Raw genomic sequence first — 21372 nt, 5'->3', positions numbered from 1 at the left:
ATACACACTCTGAGTTGCATTGGTTTCTTATCTGTTCTTAAAATGCAGAAACGCATTAGTTCACTTGCAGTAGTTATTTTTGGCAACCTAGCACATCCTGCTTCTTGACATTAACAAGGTATGCTTGTATATGAACATTCATTGTAAGAGGATAGATTGTATAAACTGACCAATGATGAATTGCTTTTGGAAGATCAACACCACTTACAAATTGTTATCAGCATCCTGTGCAGGTAACCTTCCATTGTCTTTCTGTATGTAGATATCTGAGCAACAACAGGATATCGGTTTTGATGCCGGGGGTGTTCAGGGATCTGCACAAACTGGAGTGGCTGTATGTACCAGCTTTTATAACATATATCACCTTTTATTTCTTCTTCTTGCCTTGTGGTTTTTTTGATTACTTTCAGGTATGCTTGTCAGTGAATGTGGTTTCATATTGTGCAAAACTGTATTCTATTTTTGATGCATTTGTTTTTACTCTAGGATTCTTGAAAATAACAGCATCCATCAAATATCCTCCACGACCTTTTCAGGACTGAACTCCCTTGTTCTATTGTGAGTCATTATTTCTACTTTTTTCTGCTGTAAAGGCTTTTTGGGGGTTCATTTTGGTTTTTTTACGTCTTGTGACGTCCTTTCAAATCATCAAAAGTGGTGCAACTGAGAGTACTTGGCAGCTACGAGCAAATGAGTGTTCTTTCTTTGAACTTTAAGAGAAAGGCCTTTCACCTTGTTTCATGTTGTCTTGCTGATTGACAGGGTTTTGTTGAACAACTCTTTGACAAAGCTGGATGACATCTGTCGAGAAATGCCCAGACTAAATTGGCTGTAAGTAGAATGTCAAAAAAAATCTAAACTTCTACTGACATACAAGTGCCAAGTTGTTGATCGATCTGTTCTTTCTGAGCAGTTTGGATGCATTTATCTGTGTTCATTTGATAATATGTTGTTGCAGCGACCTGGAAGGAAATCTCATTGAAGTGATTGGCAATGCCTCATTCAGCTCATGCACCATGCTGACAGTTCTGTAAGTATAAATTTACATAATTTGTTACATGGCTGAGGTGCAGTCTTTGCATTTACATTTTTTTTTCTTTTGCTGCAATTCCTGTAAGAGGCTTGCAAATCAACCTTAGTTTCATACAAATTGATGAACTGTACTATCCTATGTGTGGGATCAATTCTGGCAGTTCATTAAATGGGATTAAGGTAGGAAAAATAGTCATATAATTCTTTCTGTGTCTGTTGCCTGTCTCCAGGGTTCTGCAGCGAAATAGGATCAGCTACGTACATGAACAGGCTTTCTCAGTCCTGCAAAAGCTTGGAGAATTGTAAGTAAAAATATTTTGCACAAACAAACTTAAAAAAAAACAAAACTCTCAGGATTGTGCCAAAAAAAGCTGAATTGAGGCCATTTAAGATGTGGATTTTTGAAGATCCATTGTGATTAATGACTTAAGAAGTTCCAAAAGAACAGAAGGAAACGGCAGCATTTAAAAACACTATAAATGCTCTGTTCTATTTAAAAAAGCACTGAAATAACCAGATTTATGCTTTAATCGCTTCCAAAGATTATCCTAGACGTCATTAAAACAGTCTGTAACACCTAAGATACAGCAGCTTCCTGCCTTAGACGGACAAACTTCAAACACTGCTCAGTGCAATAACTGACATCATTTAAAGATGTGTCTAATAAAGTAACATTTAGGCTGAAGGGTTTTTAGAAAACCCCTGTGGAAGGGCGGGGTACACCCGGGACAGGTTATCAGTCTCACAGAGACAAACAACTATTCAAGATAATATTCACTCCTATAGCCAGTTTACAATCAGCAGTTAATTACAATCAGCAGTCCTTGCTGCTCCATCTGTATAGACCACTTCAGGTCTCATTTGTATTCTGACACATTATGGAATTTGCACAGGTGTCACATGAATAGGACTGAGTGATTTAGAAGGAAATTTGATTGAGATCAGGGGTTATAATTGAGCATTTTAGAGTCATGTTGATGATACAAGAACTTCACATTTTTATTGTGTCTGTGCTTTAATTCTATCAAGCAACAGCCACTGGCATTAAATGTGGAGCTTTCTAATACTTTTTGAAAATGGCAATGGCAATTTGATCTATATAGCACATATGTAAAGTTTATGTGCTTAACTCAGAAGATATAAACCCAGTGTAGGTTTTATATGACTTAATGCAGTGAAAACAGCAAAATAAAGCCCCCACACAAATGACAAAATCATGCAGAATCAAAATCGCTGACTTTTAGCGATCAGATGTTTAGACGATTACATGAATCTGGTATTGTTACAGTAGCAGCGTTGATAGAAAGAGTTAATCCGTGTCTGGGAAACCTCCTGTGAACGGTTAAATCAGTTAGTATTTAATTTTCTTCAAAGACTGAGTTCAAACTGTCCTTGAAATTAAGTTGTTTTTGTTTGGAGCACAAGATTTTTGGAACACTTACCCAGAAATTCAGAAATTTAATGAGGTGTGGCAGTTAATTTGTTTTTCTTGAAACTGTCAATATGGAGTAAGTTTAAAGGATAAGGCAGGGGATTTTCTATTTTTCTCTATTTTTCTCAAAAAGTATGTAGCAAAGAGAAGAATCAGGGGACGTATGGGAAGAAACTTATTAAAGAGACGTGGGAGAAGAAGTAAACAGAACAGAGCATCATGTCTGTGTCGGTATCACAAACAAACAAACAAGCAAAAAAGATTCTGTTATAGAGTCACCTTGCAAAAATCTAGTTGTTCATCATTTAGTTTCACCATTGACAGAAGAAACCACTTGGACAAAAACATTTACATTTAATGACGAAGAGGGATAGTAGGTTGAACATATAATGCATTAAAGCCATACAACCGCAACATTCACACTGCTGCAGTTGGTAACACTGACACCAGAGGTGTATCTTCAAAATAGGGTAACTGTGAATGTAAATTTATTAATGCAGTTAAGCCATGTCTGGGAAACCTGCTGTGTATGGTCACTTATGAAAACGTGGCTGCAACAAGAACTGCATCCCATCATAAGCATAGTGTCAGTATTTAAAGGACTTTACATTTTCTGTTATTGCTGTTTTTCAGCTTGCCTGTCATTCCATCCACCCCCTCTCCCCTAACAGAGTTACTGAGGGTGGATCTTCCTTTGAAGATCTGTATGCACCCATCAAATGCCCAGTGTTGTACATCAATATTTATTCATTGTTCTTTATTTTTGGAGAACTGATGTGGATTTGTCTGTGCACACAGGGATCTATCCAGAAACAGACTGGCGGCAATCCCTCCGAATCTCTTTGTCTTACTTGAGGATTTGCTCCAGCTGTGAGTTCTCTTTACACAAATACCCACAGACATACAGTTCTGTATGCAGATACCTTTCCCATACCTTTTTCTATGGCTATTTATATCTTTGTAGTCATCGAGAATGACAACAGAGTGACAGTTTGTCATTTTGCAAAAACTAGACATAGTTTCATGTTTATACAAGTATATTTTCGATGAAAAGTGTGTATACAGACTTTGACTAAACTGTAGTAAATTTTGCTGGGGGGTTTTGTAATACTTCTTAATTTTTACAACTTATGGAATGATGGAAAATTGCAAATTTCAAAAATAATATATGATTGTATCAGTTTTGAATTAATCTTCTGTGAAGGGGTAATTTATGTACTGCTGGTTACTTTAATATACAATGACAAGTCATAATTTATTGAGGAAGTACATGTTATGTAAGCATTCATTTTATGTAGAGTTATTAGAAGCTGAAGCTATGAAGCACATGAAAGAGTAAAGTATTTACCTTCTTTTAATTGAAAAATGATAAAATAGTAGTAACTAAGTACCTCATAATAAATTATAAATAGCAAAGATAATATCATTGTGATATTATTGTTTAACATTGTTGTACAGAATAATTATAGATTAAATACAGAAAATACTACAAAAATAGTGTCAAACTGTGGTGTAGCATCATCCCAGGGATTATAAATTTTGAGTCAATACACTGATTCCCTAACCACTAATAAATATGCTGGTGGGTGGATAACAAGATAGAAAATGAACAGAGGAAGGACACACCTTTAAGATGTGAAGCAGGAGGTAATGTGACAGTATGACAGGAAGATAAACATGTGGGAGGCAGCTGACATGCATAAAATGCTTCTAGACATACTTAAATGTCACTAGTGTTCTATTTGTTTTCATGCAACTGCATCACTGAAGATTGCTGTACTTTGTTTCCGTCCTCCCATGCATAATGTACAGTGAACTGTAATTTCATTAATCATTTATGTGATGAATAGCCCTGTGTGCTGTTCATTGTTGTTTATTTTCCCCTTTTTTCTGCAGAAATATATCGTACAATCCCATCATGGAGCTGCAAGTTGACCACTTTGATAAGTTACATAAGTTAAAATCATTGTAAGTATTTGTTGGTGCATCCCTGATAACTTTAAAATTAAAAAAGAAATCAATGTTTAGCATTAAATAAAACTGAATTTGTTCTGTGATAAGATAAATTGATATCAAGCAACCACACAAACTCAGTTTACAATCAACCTTTTATGTAAATATAGTTTTTTTTATTCTAATTTGTTATTTTTTTTTACTATATCATATTTATTTTACTTTCATATTGATCTTATCTTTCATGTTGGTGCCTGTCCAATTACTTTGGTCAGCTCCAGTTTTTGATTTGATTAGTTTGAAGAAGGTTATCATTTTTTAATGTTTTCCCATTTTTGAGAACCTCAGTATATTCTGCATATTGCTGTTTGAGACATTCGGGCAAGTGATTGTCATACTTTTTCTTCAGAGGCGCAAGCTTGAATTCACAAAAGTCAAAATCTAAATAAAAAGAAGACTAAAAATGTCTCTTTCTAGTAAAAAATGTCCCCCATTTAGGCCTTGAAAGGCCATTTACCAAGAATAAGATTTGGTGAAAACATGTTTTCACGTTTTTGTGTACAAAACAAATCAGCATGCTGTATTGTGTGTGGCATCAAACTAAGACAAAATCATCTTTATATTTGTTAGGAGCATAGAAGGAATAGAAATTGGAAACATTCAGCGAAGGATGTTTGAACCTCTCAAATACTTGACTCATATGTAAGTACTCCATTGTGATGCTCTATGTTTAAACAGTAAATCCTTATTGTTCAGTCTGGACTGTCATAGAGACAATGTGTTACTCACACATAGTAATATTATCCCAGTAATGAGCTTTGAGCTAGCCTTATTGAGACTGTCAGACTCCTCTTCCAACCAGGAGATGATTAAGTCGAGCTTAGTGTAATCCTTCTTTTCTGTTGCTAAAACAACTCGAGATACATCCATGTAAGTCCTGAAGGGATGCAACAAGACAGAGAACATGATAAGATGAATGCCTCTTCACCCTTGGATACAGTTACAGAGATTCTTTAACGTTCCCTTTGTAATAGTGCTTCATGCAAGTTTTAGTAAGTGTCAGCTGCATTCAAATCTAACTTATTTTGCACAAGTAAAATACATTTTAAAGCAGCAGTGCTCAAACTACTTCATTCATAAATATTTTGAAATATGCCAGCACCCTACCTTAGACATGAATGGAATAGCATTTTTATTTCACAAAGCAATTTAAAAAATTAATTTAAAGTTGCATCTCTATTTGAAGAAAGTAAAGCAGTGAACTGTTTTCAAAGGGACTGTTTCTTTATAAGAGTGTATTTCCATAAAACTTGTGCATTAACTAAAGGCATTTTTCTGAAAAAACATATTGCAGTTAATTTTTGAAGGTCATGATTTGATCGCTATTTAATTGTCCTAAAAAGGTCATTCTCCTTTGGTTTTGAAGAGTGAGCACCAGCATGTGTTTGACATTTGAGAAATGTAAAACAAATATTGGCCAATTATTAATTTTGCACTCAATTCATATTTTCCTGCAGGAATTCTAATAGTACTGAGGATCCTCGGACTTTCCAAATAGAGACTACTGTCATTACTCTGTAAATTAATGCCATTCCTTTAATCCTATAGCAATAAAATAACTGATTAACATATAGTACGCAAATTAACATTGTAAGGACAGTAGCATGTTCACTTTGACATTTAGCTTTGGGCAATATTGGAAGGCGGTAAATGGTTTGATTTGTTGAAATGTCATTTTTAATTACTGTAAGGACCATAAATGGCATGCCAATTTCTATACAGGGGTTGATGGTGGGAGATGGGCAGATAATTCAGCTGAACAAACCCTTTAATTCTTTCTTTGGATAAAATGATTACTGTTAAACCTTTGCAGGTCTCCACCTGGGTAGAAAGACAAAAGACAAAAGCACTCATTTTAATTTAAGTTGGCTTCTTGATTAGGTTCACCACCTTTAGAGTCTCACAGTTTCGGGTGCTATTATTTCCGTATAAAATTGGCACTTCAGATCATCAGAATACCCCTTCTTGTTTTATTCCTGTCTCTTGTTTCTGCACCTGCCAGTATGTATAAAAAGAAAAGACATTATGTGAAGTGTGGTATTTTCCTGTTGCCTTGATTGACCCATAACCTTTTTGGTTCCAATAAACGATCTCCTTTTGTCTGTTGCTTAACCTCACACCTTTTTTTTTTTTTTTTTTTTTTTGCATGATTACAGCTACTTCAAGAAATTCCAGTACTGTGGCTATGCTCCTCATGTGCGTAGTTGTAAGCCCAACACTGATGGAATCTCATCCTTTGAGAACCTACTGGCCAATATTGTGCTGAGGGTCTTCGTCTGGGTCGTGTCTGCTACCACCTGCTTCGGCAATATCTTCGTCATCTGCATGCGGTCGTACATTCGCTCAGAGAACAAACTACATGCCATGTGCATCATCTCCCTCTGCTGTAAGTCATTTTACTACAATTAAAGTGGAAAACTCGTATAACTTTTAGGATATAACTTTTACTGGCTACAAAGATTTTATTGTTTGCTGTTGCAGTTTCTAGATTACAACTGACATATTCTTCCAACACTGTGTCCTTCTGATAGCCTTGAATGTCAAAGACAGCACAAAGCATGAAATTAGTTTCCACCGTGCCTATCACCATGTTCAATAATAAAGGTTTAATATTAAATACACTGGCAATCCTCATGAATACTACTAAATGCAAAAAGCTGGCAGTTGATTAGATAAGATATTCTCATCATCCAAAGAAATAAAAAGTCATTAAGATAAGACATGATTAACACGATATGTAAAAATAGTAAATATATATTCAAACTTAACTGTTGTCATAAAACTGGTTTTATATATGATGCATACTAAGTGGCAAAAAGCAGTTTTGACTGAGATACAGCTGAACTACACTCGCCAGTCACTTTGTTGGGTTCAGCTATTCAACTGCTTGTTAACGCAAATCAACCAATCACATTGCAGCAGCTCAATGCATGTAGGCATGTAGACAGGTTGACTCAAATAGACATTCGCTATAACCAAGGTATGTAGACGTGCATTTCTAAGTGCACAACAAATCACAAATGCCGACCCATTTATGATCACAGTTTAGCATTTTCTTTTATCTACTCACAGAGCTTTGTGACACACTACGTCACAAAGCTCAAAACATCTCAAACTGGTTTCTTGAACATGACAGTAAGTTCACTTGATCTCAAATGGCCTCTGCAGTTACCCGATCTCAGTCTGTTAGAGTACCTTGAGATTGGAATGGGGAAATCGCATCATGTATGTGCAGCCAACAAATCAGCAGCAAATCTGGTGTGATGCTATCATGTTGGTACGGCCTAAACTCGAAAGAATGTTTCCAGCATCATGTTGAGTTTGTGCCACAACAAAGTAAAGCAGTTCTGGAGGCTAAAGAGGATCCAACTTGGTTTAAATTAGATTTAAATCTTTTTTTTTTTTTTTGATAAAGCATATTGTAAGGGCTGGATCAGGTGACATTTAATGGATCAGGTGACATTTAATCATTAGTTATTATTAATCTTTGGCTTTCTCCCACAGCATGTCTTTGTCCTACCTTCCTCCCATTACCGGTAACCGGTCGCAACTGATGTCCAATCCTCCCTGAGCCTGGTTCTGCCAGAGGTTTCTTCCTGTTAAAAGGGAAGGGTTCTGCCTTCCCGCTGTCACCATGCTCTTCCTCCTAGGTGATCATCTCCATCGCCTAGGAGGGGGGTGGGGTTCTCTGTGTATCTAACAATAGTTAGATACACCAGTCTTCTGACTGGTAGACAACCCACTCTATGTCCTGAGCCAGAGCCAACCATGTGACAGAGCTGTTAGTAAAAAGCTGTTCAGGTGTTTTGTGGTTTCAAACAGACAGTGGAAAAATAAATCCAGTCTTTTTGTGGAGTGCACTGGTGTGTGAATGTGATATGAGAACTGTTTTCATTAGCAAGGGAATTTTTGGCCAAAGAAAGCCAAAAATGAAGATTATGATGATGAGAAAAGTAAAACATTTTAAATATGACTTATTCTTTGCTACTTTTGTTGAAGAGTTTAAAAAGTGTATCTTTATGCAAGCAGGATGTGTTTGCATATTGCTTTTAATATGGCTATTAAAGGAGCGGAAAGAGTCAGGGAAGAAATGAACCAATAACAAAGTAGAAACATGAAAGTGTTGAGTCATCCGTACTTAGAACCGGAACAAGACTTGACATGAATTAATTATGCTTGTATCAGCCATTGCTTTTTCCTATGAAAGCCAAAGTATTAATTTAAATGATCTCAGTGTCCGCTGTTATAGGGGACTTTATAGCAGCCACATCACACAGTCGGCAAGTTTAATTTTTGTACCCTTACAATCTTTGTATGACACATTATAACTTAAAAAAAAAAAACGAAAACAAAACAAAAGAAAACTTAAAAGCAGTTTTTAATAATTTTATTCCAGGTCCACAATTAATTCTAAAGAGCTTTGGTCTGATTCAGCATCAAAAGAATTACTAACAGGACTAAGGAGGAGGATTTGAGTAATGAATTAACCAAACTATCAAGGAAATAAACATTAATCCATGACTGATGAAGCATCAAGCAATTCATCAGAGGATATAAGTTGTGAATTAAATCACTAATTTAAGAAAAAACATTGTGATAACTTTGCAAACAGAATTGAAAGCAGGTATAAAAGAAAATAACAGATGGGGCTGGTAGTTACCTTCTTTTAGTTTCTGTTCTTTTTCTCTGCAAGAGTTTCAAGCATGAAACAATGGTTGGTGTACGATGGATAGTCATGTTTTGTATATCAAATTCCAATTATTCCAAGAGATGGAGATGTGCACATTGAACAGTCTTTTAAGCCAGATGTAGAAAGTCTCAGCTTGCTTTTTGAACTTCTAACCTTTTGTTAGTTTGTTAGTTTTGAAGAGAAAGTTACATGCTCTCAAGAATTCCTGCCTGAGGGGGTACGCACAAGTTTTTGAGTGCATTGTCCTCTTCACCTTACTTGCAGTAAGCTGTAATGGGCTCATTACAGCACCCGAACAAAGAGACCCACTGCTTCTTGAGTGAAGGCTGTGAAGTGTATTTTTCTTCAGTTGTCGCAAGGGGCGACAATCAAATTCCACACTAAAAAAATTAACTTCACTAAGCAACACAAATTTGAGGTTTGGGCTTTAAACGTTGCTTTTTCTAACATTTATGTAAAGATAAATGATGTACACTAGGGCTCCAAGTCTTGACAAGAAGGGCACCTCAGTGTCAACTAATTCATTTGTGTAATATACTGGGATGTATATAATTTCAGCGATTTACATTTATTAGAGCTATTTTGTTATGTTTTATAACTTCGTAATATATATTGTAATAAATTTAGTTTATTTAGTTACTGTTCTTACTGTCTTGGATCAACTGTGACCACATAATTTCCTCTGGGATTAACAAACTATTCTGATTCTGATTCAGAAAGTCTAGTAGGTCTAGTGATGATACTAGATGATTGTATTTGTTTAGACTTTTTATCATAAAAAATATTGGCTCCGCAGCTTATATTTACATTTGTAATCACATTAGTATTTCTACCCCTGGAATCTACAGGTTTGTACAAAACTTCATATCCCATATTACACCATCTATCCCAATAAAGCTTCTTGTTTTATCAAGAAAGTTTGGTTTTCTCAGTCTTCAAATGCCCCCACAAATGTTCCTTAGGGATGAAGGTGGGTGGCTTGTAGAGCAAAATCAGTGACAGTTGATGTTTCTTCTTTCGTAGCTCTCGGAAAGCTTGTATTGTGGTCATTATTCTGCTGCTGCATAAATCCTTTTCTAAAAACAGGAAAACCGAAAGATGTCTCTGATAAACGAAGTGTTGCTGTTGCAAATAGAACACTTTTTTCTGATTAGAGAAATGCTGGTGAATGTTAATATATCCCCCAACTCTTATAGGAACTAATACTAGTGTTTCTACTGTTATTTTGATAGCACTTGTGCTGATTGGAGTCTTGCTTTCTCTTCTATAGCAAAATCTGTATCTGTTCATTTTTTTCCCAACTCTCAGTCTACTGAGCCTTATTATTGATCTTCTTATAGTGTGGTCACTCTGATTCCACTTGATTGTGCTTTGAATGTAAATAAGCAGTTTTACCAGTGAATCCCATAACCTCTTCAAAGTTTTTACTCCAATCATCATTTCACACAGAGAAAGCCCTTCTTTACTTGGATAAAATCAATGTGACTTTGGACACCTCCAATTAGTTAATGCTGTGTTTCCTTCTATTAAAATGTTGCTCACTGATGCTTGCAGTATGCTTACTTATGTTTTGCTGGAAACCTTGAGCAATATCTCCAACTTCATTTATTTGAAAAGGTTTCTCATGAATAGATCAAATCCACTTGTATTACATTTGAATGTTTTTTTTTTTAATGGAACAGATACAACTGAAAGAAAATAACCTTTTGTTAACATGAATAACATCACACATTTTTTTTCAAATTAGACTGAGAGACCCAGGAATACTGTGCAATATTAAATATTTCTCCATTTTACATGTCAGAATTTAGATTGCATTTAGACGTTAATCCTCAAACTCCTTGAACATTTCTTGGTTTAGGTAAGATGTGTAAAAGTTTTGAAAGTCAAGTGTAAAACTGAGCTGTTTCATTTTTGTTTCATTAAAAGTGGAAACAATGAAACGTTCAGAGTCTATAAATATGGAGCACTGTTGTATGCTCCATCACGCCTGTGACCCTAAACTGCGGTTAACAGGATGGATGGATGCATGGATGGGTGGATATCCCTTGCATGTTCTGTAATAATACGCAACATTTTAAGTGTATGTCGATTTGTTCAAAACTGGCTTCTAACTAGCTGTGATATCATAAATCATTCTCCCCCTTAAGTAAAATTTAACTTGGAAGAACCTTGCTCTTTGAGCAGAGGAAAAGAAATCAGCATTCTAGTTTAAAACACTGAACATGCATTATTCTGTTTCTCTTACATTAGATTTGCCCTGAGTTCTCTAGTTAATGTGTCAGTTTTGTTTCCCTTGAACAGAGCAGAGCTAGTGTTTTTTTTTTTTTTTTTTTTTTTCCAATTCCAAGTCTTAATGCTAAGTTAACCGAGTCCAGCCGCTACCCCTTTTCCTCAAGAGTTTCAGCAAGAATGCTAATGGGTATATTTCTGCACTATTTCAAACTGATCATATCATGCATTTCCTGATCATAACAGTTTAGACCACATGAAAAACTGATGTTAGCCTATATTATCCCTGGTTCCTCTTAATATGCATGGATTTCCAAGGTTGAGTGGCTGCTGTCAGCATGTCATCATTAATCTCCTTCTTACAGATTCAATCCTTTCATGTTGACCAAATTTTGAACTTGTCGTTTTTTTTCAGAGCACTGCAGTGTTTATTTGGTGTTAAAATAAGTCCAACTGACATTGTGCTCACATTTCTTAATTAATCTAAAGTAATGAAACTAGATTTTCTCTGTAGCAAAGCAGCCCAAATATATCTTTATAGCTATATGTTCAGGCAAATACTCCAGAAATATCGTGATGTAATCTTGTGCCAAAATCTCATAAGTAATTTGTAAATCAGCTGCTTTTTCATCGCAGGTGCAGATGGGTTGATGGGCATCTACCTCTTCATGATCGGTGCATATGACCTAAAGTTTCGAGGCGAGTACAACCGGCACGCCCAGGCGTGGATGGATAGCAGCCAGTGTCAGGTCATTGGCTCTTTGGCCATGCTGTCCACTGAAGTATCTGTCCTGCTCCTCACATATCTCACGCTGGAGAAATACATCTGCATAGTCTACCCTTTCCAGTACTTGACTCCCGGCTGGCGACGAACTGTCACCATCCTTCTTGGGATATGGGTGTTTGGTTTTATTATTGCCTTCCTCCCACTGGTTTGCAAGGGGTTGTTTCGCAACTTTTACGGGACCAATGGTGTCTGCTTTCCGCTGCACTCTGAGCAACCAGAAACTCTATGGGCTCACGTTTACTCCATCGTTATTTTCCTGGGTGAGGATTTGTTCTTGAAACGGTGCTTTGAAGATTTTTGTTCATGTTTTCACTTGTTTTGGGGGTTTTTTTTACTTCTTCTCCAAAGGTAACTGTAAATGTACAGTCTCTGTATTTAGTATATGTGTTTTATATGTGGGGTTTTTTGCATTTATTTATTTGCTCTGGATGCAGAGTTATTATACATGTACATTCAAGTACTGCAAATTTAAACTGTTTGTATGAAATCTTTCCATAGGTCTTAACCTGGTGGCATTCCTCATCATTGTCCTCTCCTATGCAAGTATGTTTTATAACATCCAGAGAACAGGCACTCAGACCACTAAATACAGCAACCACATCAAAAAAGAGGTGACCATTGCCAAAAGGTTCTTCTCTATCGTCATTACTGACTCCCTCTGCTGGATCCCCATTTTCATCCTCAAGATCCTCTCACTGCTGCAGGTGGAGATTCCCGGTACAGTAAAAGAATGACAAGCATTTAAACAAACACTTCAATGGAAATGTGCATTTTGAGTCATTAACCTCACAGTTTGCCTCTACAACATTTCTGGCCTCTTAACTCAGCCGGGGTGTACTGCAACTCACTGAAAGAAGCAGATGATTTGATGAATGCAGGCAGGTCTTTATAGGGGTTCAGCAGAATGTAGCCGCTAGACTTTTAACTAATACCACATGGATATGATGATGGATATGACTGATTACCTGTGTATAGATTTTATTATTTTTAGTGATTTTTTTATTTTTATATCCTACAGTTTTACTGAGTTTTGCTTTAAAATTATTAACGATAGGCTTCATTTTATTATTCTATTGATCTTTTAGTGGCACAACTGAACAAATTAGTTATTTTGCTATCCTCATTTTCCAGGTAATGAGCACTTTGTAATCACATGTCTTTGGCACAAAAAAAAATGATAACGTGTTGCTGATTTGTGTTTGATGAAGTTATTGTTTTTTGGGGAGAAGCGGGTTGAGAATACATTTAAATGTCACGTGATCTGTTTTAGAAGATTTTTTAAATTGATTATAGTGAATCAGAACTGGCTACAGATACATTTCCTTGCAAAGCATCAGGTTGTAAAGTCCCACCTTTTAAGGTCAAACAGAGCAAAGTACTCCAAATACGGATTCTTTGTGTGTTCTCTTAAAGAGTTTCTCATAAGTTTTACTACTGCTTAAGAAAACCATTATGCATTTGATTGTGCATGATGACCATTTATTTTGAGATTAAGCATAGTATTTGTATATCATTTTTAATTTGTGATATTAGTAGTTGTTAAATGTAACAATCTAGATACACTAAGTAATTAACACTGTAATTGCATTTCTTTCTCTGTTCTCTGACAGGTACTATCAGCTCCTGGGTAGTCATATTTATTCTCCCCATCAACAGCGCACTTAACCCCATCCTTTACACACTAACAACACGGCCTTTCAAAGAGACTATTGTGCAGGTGTGGGCTAACTACAGGCAAAGGAGGCCCCTCCTTAGCAGACACCCAGCTCATCATCCATCACTCACTTGGCAGGAAATGTGGCCCCTGCAGGAAAACAGCCATAGTGTCAGCGTGGGGCAGGAATTCGAAGCAAATGGCACGAAGCCCAAGCTCACGCCTGTGGAAAATACTAATGAGGGGTACAATGACATTACAGCATCAACCAGAAAACAGGAAACACAACATACAGTGCTGTCAGTATGTCCTAAGACTGAAACACCACCACACACACACATTCACACAGGCACGCAAACAAATTAACTTATGTAACTGTCTAATGGTAGAGGTACATATACATGTTTGTATCGTCAACAAAACCTCACGTCAGTCAACTCAGTTTCATTCAAGTTCATTCATCTCAGCAGTTCATATTTACCCTCAGTTTAGTCACTTGTTAGTGTTTACATTCTTTGCAGTTTTAAAGGATTAGTTACGGTATTTTTGTTTTGTCTTTTTTTTCCCCAAAAAAATGTAACAGTGCATGACCGGCAATGGTAACAGCCATCACAGCAGATAGGGGGACCTGTTTCATAAAAGAATTTCTGCTCCCTTTGAATCCTGTTAATGCAAGGCAAGTACAATTTAGGCAACCTAATATGTTACCAGTGACAAAAGGCTAATAATAATAATAACTATGGGTTAATATGCAAACTGAATCACTCCCATCAATGATAATTAATGGGTGAGACCCACTGAATATTCCATAGGATTAAAAAGAGTACTAACATTTAGGAAATTAATAGATGGGGCAATGAAGGACCTAATAATTATGACCTAATGGCAGAAGCTGGAAAAACAAGGGGATGATTGGTACAATTAGATGTAAATTTTGGATTTGGTAAATGGACTGATTCTTATATAGCGCTTTTCTACTCTACCGGAGTACTCAAAGCGCTCTATACAACATGACACATTCCCCCAATCCCACCCATTCTCTAAACTGAGTGCTTTCTAACTACAGTCACACTCCAATTGATGCATCAGAGAGCAACTTGGAGTCAGAATCTTGCCCAAGAATACTTGGCATGCAGACTGGAGGAGCCAGGGATCGAACCACCAATCTTCCGATCAGTCGATGACCTGTTCTACCTCCTGAGCTACAGCCACCCGTTTGATATTTTTTTTATTATTTATTTTTGTGACATTTTTGTGACATTGCAAACAAGAGTAGTTGAGAGAATCAGGAAATGCATAGGATGACAGTAAGGGAATGAGTGGGATTTCAGCCGCTCAGGGCCACTGAGATCCAGTCGTTTGACTAGGATGGCTTTATTTATTTATTTATTTATTTTAATATGTAGATGAGTATCAGCTGAAACAGGGAGCAAATGAGCGCATTCTGTATGCGGGCATTTGACAGAAAAAACTTTAATTTTTTATTTTTATTATCAAGAACTCGACAACAAAAGAGACTGTTAAGACAAAAGACAAAAACCAGTATTGCATGACTATTAGAATACAAGGCTTGCTATACCTCATTTCTTAATTGACATTTATACACAAATAACTGTCACCAGCTTACCTGTATACACTTATTTGTCACCTCTGTGGCTAAAACTGCTCTCTACCATTCAAAAAAAATATGCCCAGCTGGAAATTATTAAAACTTTTATTATTTACAAACTTTAGCTTCCGGAAAGTTGAAAAGAACGGAGAGATATTTTAACACATTGGTTATTCTGATCGTGTCCTTGGAGTAATAAAAGCTTATAGCACTTTTCTTTCCCTACAGCAAATTATTTTCTTTGGGTAAAGATAAGGAACTATACATAGAGTATAGTACAGTATATGTCTGTCACATTATGACCAACTATCTGCCTCATTCAAGATTTATCTTGGTTAAGACCCATTGGCATGCCACACATTTCTAAAGTGTAGCTAGCTCGTCGTTATTATGCATCTCGATACCTTTTCCCCTCAGGTCTAAGGTGCCAGTGACAACTAAGAAAGATACTCCATACACCACAAGTTTTTTCAGAGTTGCATCCACCTTTGAGCCATCTCTTGTGATGAGAATCTGTTGGACTGCAAATAAATGAGATGAAAATAAACCTGCATCCTTGATTTGCTCAGATGAAACAGGGGATGAGTATTCCAAGCATATTCACTGAGTGTTGCAGTCCTTTTGTTATTTTCTTGGCTCAAGTAGGCCACTCATGCAGCGATGAGTGGCTTGTGATGCAATGTGAATTTGATAGTCCCCATACGTGTGTGATATTGAGATATATATATATATATATATATATATATATAAATAAAAACTAGTTGGGTCCCCATGAGTCTGTCACACATTTCTTAGGTTTAGTTGGCTCCTCATTATTATGTGTCCCAGTGTCTTTTTCCCTGGGATGTGCCATCAAAATAAAGAGAAATCCCCAATTTCATTCTGTACATGCCCTCACTTATACCGCAGTGATTGTGATTTTACACTTAGTCTCTGAGAGATTTGGTATTTGTTGTTGCATGCACTGAAGAGCTGCCTATATTTTTATTCATTGGCTTTTGACACTGTTTGACCCTGATTTTACTGCTTTAATTTAATTTAATCTAACATGCTGATTTTATTGTTTTAATTTAATTTATTTTAATGTGCTTATCGTTTTTTGTTTTTCATGTTAGGTGTACGACACTTTGTTTTCAGCTGGGAATTGTCTGAAAGTGCTATATAAATAAATTGCTTGCTTGCTTGAAGCAAAACCTTCAGGTTTGCATTAACAAGTTAAGCTTGTAACAGTCAGAAAGCTGGAAATGAGATTGAGCAGGTCACAATAAGATGAAATGGAGACAAAAACAACTCACTAAACTGCTACTTTCTGATATAAAGAAACACTTATCTGTGCTGCAGTTCTGACATTTTAAATCTACAACCAAAATAAAACCGTGGACTGCTTGGTTTTGTTTGGGGTTATTTGTATTTACATTATTACAGTTACATGATGGGTTGGAGGCTGCCAATGTTTCTTGGTCAAGACTCCAGTTTATTGGTACATCAGAGTGAGAAATGGGTTATGTACAGACATTGATGTGTTCAGAGGACAATATTGGTGTCCACCCTAAACCTAAACAAACAGAAAAGGTTCCACTGACATCACAAACTGAATTCTCATGTTCCAAAATAACTGCCCCCAGTAAGTCCTGGACTTTTCAGGATGGCTGCCACATGGCAACACTTGCTTCTAGAAGAAATATGCTACTGATTAGGAATCTTAGCTCACAGTGGCTCAAGATGGAGAAATGGGACAACAATAAGCTACTTTTATTGGAGTGCTTGTTTAGTTTGTTATGCTTTCTTGCACCCCTGGAAACCTTCTGGAGCATAACTGTATGTTGTTAACTATGGATAATTCCTTTAAGGCGAAGCAGAGCCTTCATGCTAATCCCAGTGTAGAAAGCAATCCAGCCAAGGCTGCAGATGGAAGCATTTGCAAGATAGCTCACAATGAACAGGAACAAATGGAGCTACAGCCCTAAAATAATTATTTACACTTTCCTTTAGACAAAAACGGCATATTTATACAAACAGGGGTCACCACAGTGAATCATCTGCCTCCTATTACACTGTCCTCTGTCACACCAACATTCTGCATTCCTCATCCAGTACATCCATGAAACTCCTCTGTGGAGTGGACTTCCTCTTTTGTTCCTCCCTAGTAGCTTCATACTTCATACTGTTCAACATATTCACTATTTCTACTCTGCCTTGCCTCTCTATCTTTGTCTCCGAAACTCTCAGCTTGACCTGTCCCTTCAATGTACTCATTTCTAACCCTGTCCATCCAAAATTAAAGACTTTACATCTTTAACTCTGAAACTCTAGCTCAACCTCCTACTTTTTGTTAGTACATCACAGCAGTTCCACAGGGAGGCTATAAGCCCGTGTACTCCTAGGGTTTCATCAGAAATAGCATCAAGTGTAAAATCTTTTCTAAATCAAATGTGCAGATTGAGAAATGTTCTACTGCTGCTTGTTTCATGCGTGAAATCAAAATGACGCGTGCTGTAAAGTAGCTGAAGGTGTTTGCCCCTCTTAAAAAGGTATTTTGCAACAATAAAAATTCAAAATCGAAAGCAATAATCTCTATTGTCTCTAGCACATTCTGTGTTAACTCTTATGAGTATTTCTGGAAGAAAAACATTTATCTCATGAAATATACATAATTTTGACATGATTTGCCAGGGAGACAGCCTAAGAGTGAGGTGTGGGAGCACAATTCTGTGAAGCTGTGATGTGGACACTGGCACCGAGGCTAAGAATACTAATATTGTGATTCTCCAGCACCACTGCCAAATTGCCTTTTTTTTTTTCTTAATCAAACGTCGTCACATCATATTGTTAGCAAGTTAGCATGTTGACATGATGCATTTAAGACAAAAAGCACCACTGTGCCTAAATAAAGCCTAACAGAGGCGTTAACATTGCTGTAAACTGTTAACATTGCTGTGGTGTTGGCATGTGAGCGTGCATTTTCAAGTGTGCAACTTAAAACTTGCAATAGTTCTGTGATTTGAACTTGTGCATATTTCCTGCTAAAGATGATTGCTCTAGGGCGGTCAAAGTGCAGCAACAAATATTTTCTTTGCATCTAGGAGCCATTATATATATGTCTAGATCGGCTGCTAATCATTTTCTTTCCTGTAGCTTGGGCAGACTGGCATGCTTAAAGCTCTTCTTAAAATAACCGCACAGCTCCCCTTACGCAGAATTCAAAACTAGCTAGAGATATCTGCGCAAGTTCCCTTTAGTGTTGCAAATTGTAATCAAGTATTTTTGTTGACTGACGAGAATGCATTCTGAAAATGTCAATTCCAGCCATTTCAAAGCATTCTATTTAATAAATAATACAATTTGCTATTGTTTATTCATTGCAGTCTACAAGAAGCTTTATTGTTTCATGGGTAGTGTATGAATGTTTGTCTGTTTAGTTATAGCTATTACATGTTTACTGTAGCCAGTGGTTTCCTGCAAAATTTACTGAGTATATTGTGGCAGCTGACTGTAATGCAAATGCTGTAATAACATTGTCATATAGTTTTATATATACGTGTTTGATACATTTCTTACCGTAAAATTGACCATTTTGTTGATAATAATGTACCACCCAAACTTTGGTATCCTGATGACCACAACTTTCATTCATTCTTTTTGTCAAATGCGAAAGCCAGGTTCAGTGCTCTTTAGGGGAAATTTTCATATTTCATATTGTATTGTAATAAAAATGTCCTCCAGTTTTCAAGAGTGATACGTTATAGTTCATTTTGTGTTTTGCTGTTTTTTGTTTTGTCCTTGTGTGTTTTCTCTGCCACATAAAATAGTTTGAGGAAAATATTGAATGTAATATACTGTATTATATAGTTTCTTTGCAGTATGTTCAACAAAGAATGTATTTAATTTGTGTATTTATGAATGGGAGATTTTGTGAGTGGGGTGCAGACTCACAGGCAGCAGTGGTAAGTCGTCTTTTCGGCATCTTGTCTAGAAATTCCCCAGCTGGTCTGGGAGTTTGAACTTTGAACCGTCTCCACAAACCCTACATCATTTTTTTACACTGTGATATATAAAGATATTTGTACAGTGATGAATACGATACAATGAGTGATACAGTCATAAATTCTTCTGTGCATACTTTGTTCAGTGCAGTACGGATTCTTGTAAAACTGACTTATTTGGCCTAAGTAAACATATGACTGTCTGGTATAAACATAATACATCATAACAATTATTTGTGGATACATTGTATAGGCCAATTTCTATTTACATTGCACAATGACTGTATCTTACAATAAAATTAGTTATAAAGTTGCTATTGTGGTTTCATTTTTCCCAAATTAGGTCTAAAATTTGCTGGTTTGTTTAGTTATAGGCTGTTTGATTTAGAAGTGTTATTTTTATTATCATAGAACACATTTGGGTTTTAAGACTGGGGGAAAAAAGAATTATGAGTAAATGTGCAGAATGGCCTAAAAAACTATAATAAAGACCTCAGATGGAGTTACAAGTTGGAAAAAAAAATATGTGAAAATGGAACCAATTAAAGCATGTCATATTCAAACCTAGTGGTTACACAACAATAAAAATGAGATTAGATTAAACATGGAATTAGATTAGCACAAGTTCCAACAGGCCCAACAAGGTTTTCTATTTGACAAATCCATTTATGTCCCTTTTTTTTGGTTAAGGAGATATAACATGTCTACAAATGTACTGAGTGTGCTGAGAAGATGGAAAGAATACTTTGAGGCACTGAAAAATGAAGAAAATTAGAAAAAGAAGAGCCCAGCTGGAGGACAGTTAATGAATCAGGAAGCACAGAGGATTAGTAAGGAGAGGGATAAAGCTGATGATACGAAGATATGGGAAAAGCTTATAGGTTAAGAGGAGAGATGATGATGATCGGTGAGTAGCAGTATGACTTCAGTATGACTTTATGCTGAGAAAAAGTGCTACAGATGTGATGTTTGCTCTGAGAATTGACATGGGAATTATGGAGGTCTGTTTCACTGTGTCTTTGTGGATCTAGAGAAAGCATGTAATAGGTTGCCAAGAGAAGAACTGTGATACTGCAGAGAGGAAGGTGGAGTAGCAAAAAAGTATGTAAATGGGATTGGGATTATATCATGGATCTGCTCTGAGTGCCTTTTTTTTTATTGCAGTGGTGAGACTTTGACAGATGACAACAGGCAAGAGCCTCTATGGAGTATAATGTTCAGAGAGCAAGTAAAGGAGAGCATGGAGAGGTAGATGTAGCTCTGGAGAGAAGATGAACGAAAGTTCAATGCAAGACAGAATACATGCGTGTTAATGAGAGGTAGACAGGTGTAACAGTGAAGATCCAAGGAGGTGAGATAGTGAAGGTGGATGAGTTTAAATACAAGTTGAGTTTAAATATGGGTTCAACGACCGAAAGCCACAGACAGCAAACAAGAGAGAGAACGAAAAGAGTAAAGAAGCTGCGCCTCTGTTGAATAAGATCTTAATGTTTGTTGTACTCATAACGCAAATTCATTTGTATTTTAGGAGCAATGAGGATAGGCAGTCCTCACTGAGAAAGGTTGTAGCATGTTTTTCTAACCATTTTCTCTTAAACTTCAAGGTTTAAAGGTGTGAAACTGCATATTTCAGATGTCTGTGAGGAAAAAGGGGTGTTTTTCATGAACTATCAAGAGGTAGCTAAGAGTAATTTGAACTAGCCATAAAACTTTTAAACCTCAAAATGTTGATTATAGCACTACAATTTAATTAAATACATTTAATTAAAATAAATTTAATTTTACAAATGTAAACTATTTACTATGTACTTTGTTAACTTTGTTTTTTTCCCTTGAATTTTCTCAGCATCTAAGCCTGGAGTGACAAACTCATTTAGTTTAAGATGAAAATATTAAAAAATATTTTTTTTAAAGAATATATGTGAGTGAACCCAATGACA

At 36.3% G+C, this 21372-nt stretch overlaps 1 protein-coding gene across 5 annotated transcripts in view; it reads left to right on the top strand.

The window, feature by feature from the left end:
• The window catches only part of rxfp1 (relaxin family peptide receptor 1), a 74089-nt gene extending 54915 nt beyond the window's left edge, over positions 1-19174 (top strand). The window contains exons 7-19 of one of the 5 annotated variants that reach the window (XM_013270295.3): positions 263-334; positions 487-558; positions 763-831; positions 959-1030; positions 1263-1334; positions 3263-3334; positions 4361-4432; positions 5048-5119; positions 6634-6863; positions 12036-12446; positions 12685-12903; positions 13797-14085; positions 15867-19174. In XM_013270295.3, coding sequence (XP_013125749.1) covers positions 263-334; positions 487-558; positions 763-831; positions 959-1030; positions 1263-1334; positions 3263-3334; positions 4361-4432; positions 5048-5119; positions 6634-6863; positions 12036-12446; positions 12685-12903; positions 13797-14085; positions 15867-15984 — 1840 coding nt within the window. In that variant the 3' untranslated portion in view covers positions 15985-19174. Of the gene's footprint in view, positions 1-262; positions 335-486; positions 559-762; positions 832-958; positions 1031-1262; positions 1335-3262; positions 3335-4360; positions 4433-5047; positions 5120-6633; positions 6864-12035; positions 12447-12684; positions 12904-13796 lie in introns of all 5 variants that reach the window. The other 4 variants (XM_013270297.3, XM_005467252.4, XM_013270298.3 and 1 more) reach the window with 4 other exon arrangements.
• Positions 19175-21372: the final 2198 nt, after the last annotated feature.

The sequence above is a fragment of the Oreochromis niloticus genome, linkage group LG2 (assembly GCF_001858045.2).
Source record: "Oreochromis niloticus isolate F11D_XX linkage group LG2, O_niloticus_UMD_NMBU, whole genome shotgun sequence".
Taxonomy (NCBI): domain Eukaryota; kingdom Metazoa; phylum Chordata; class Actinopteri; order Cichliformes; family Cichlidae; genus Oreochromis; species Oreochromis niloticus.
The sequence above is the reverse complement of the archived record's forward strand: the minus strand, read 5'-3'. Positions and strand labels throughout refer to the sequence as shown.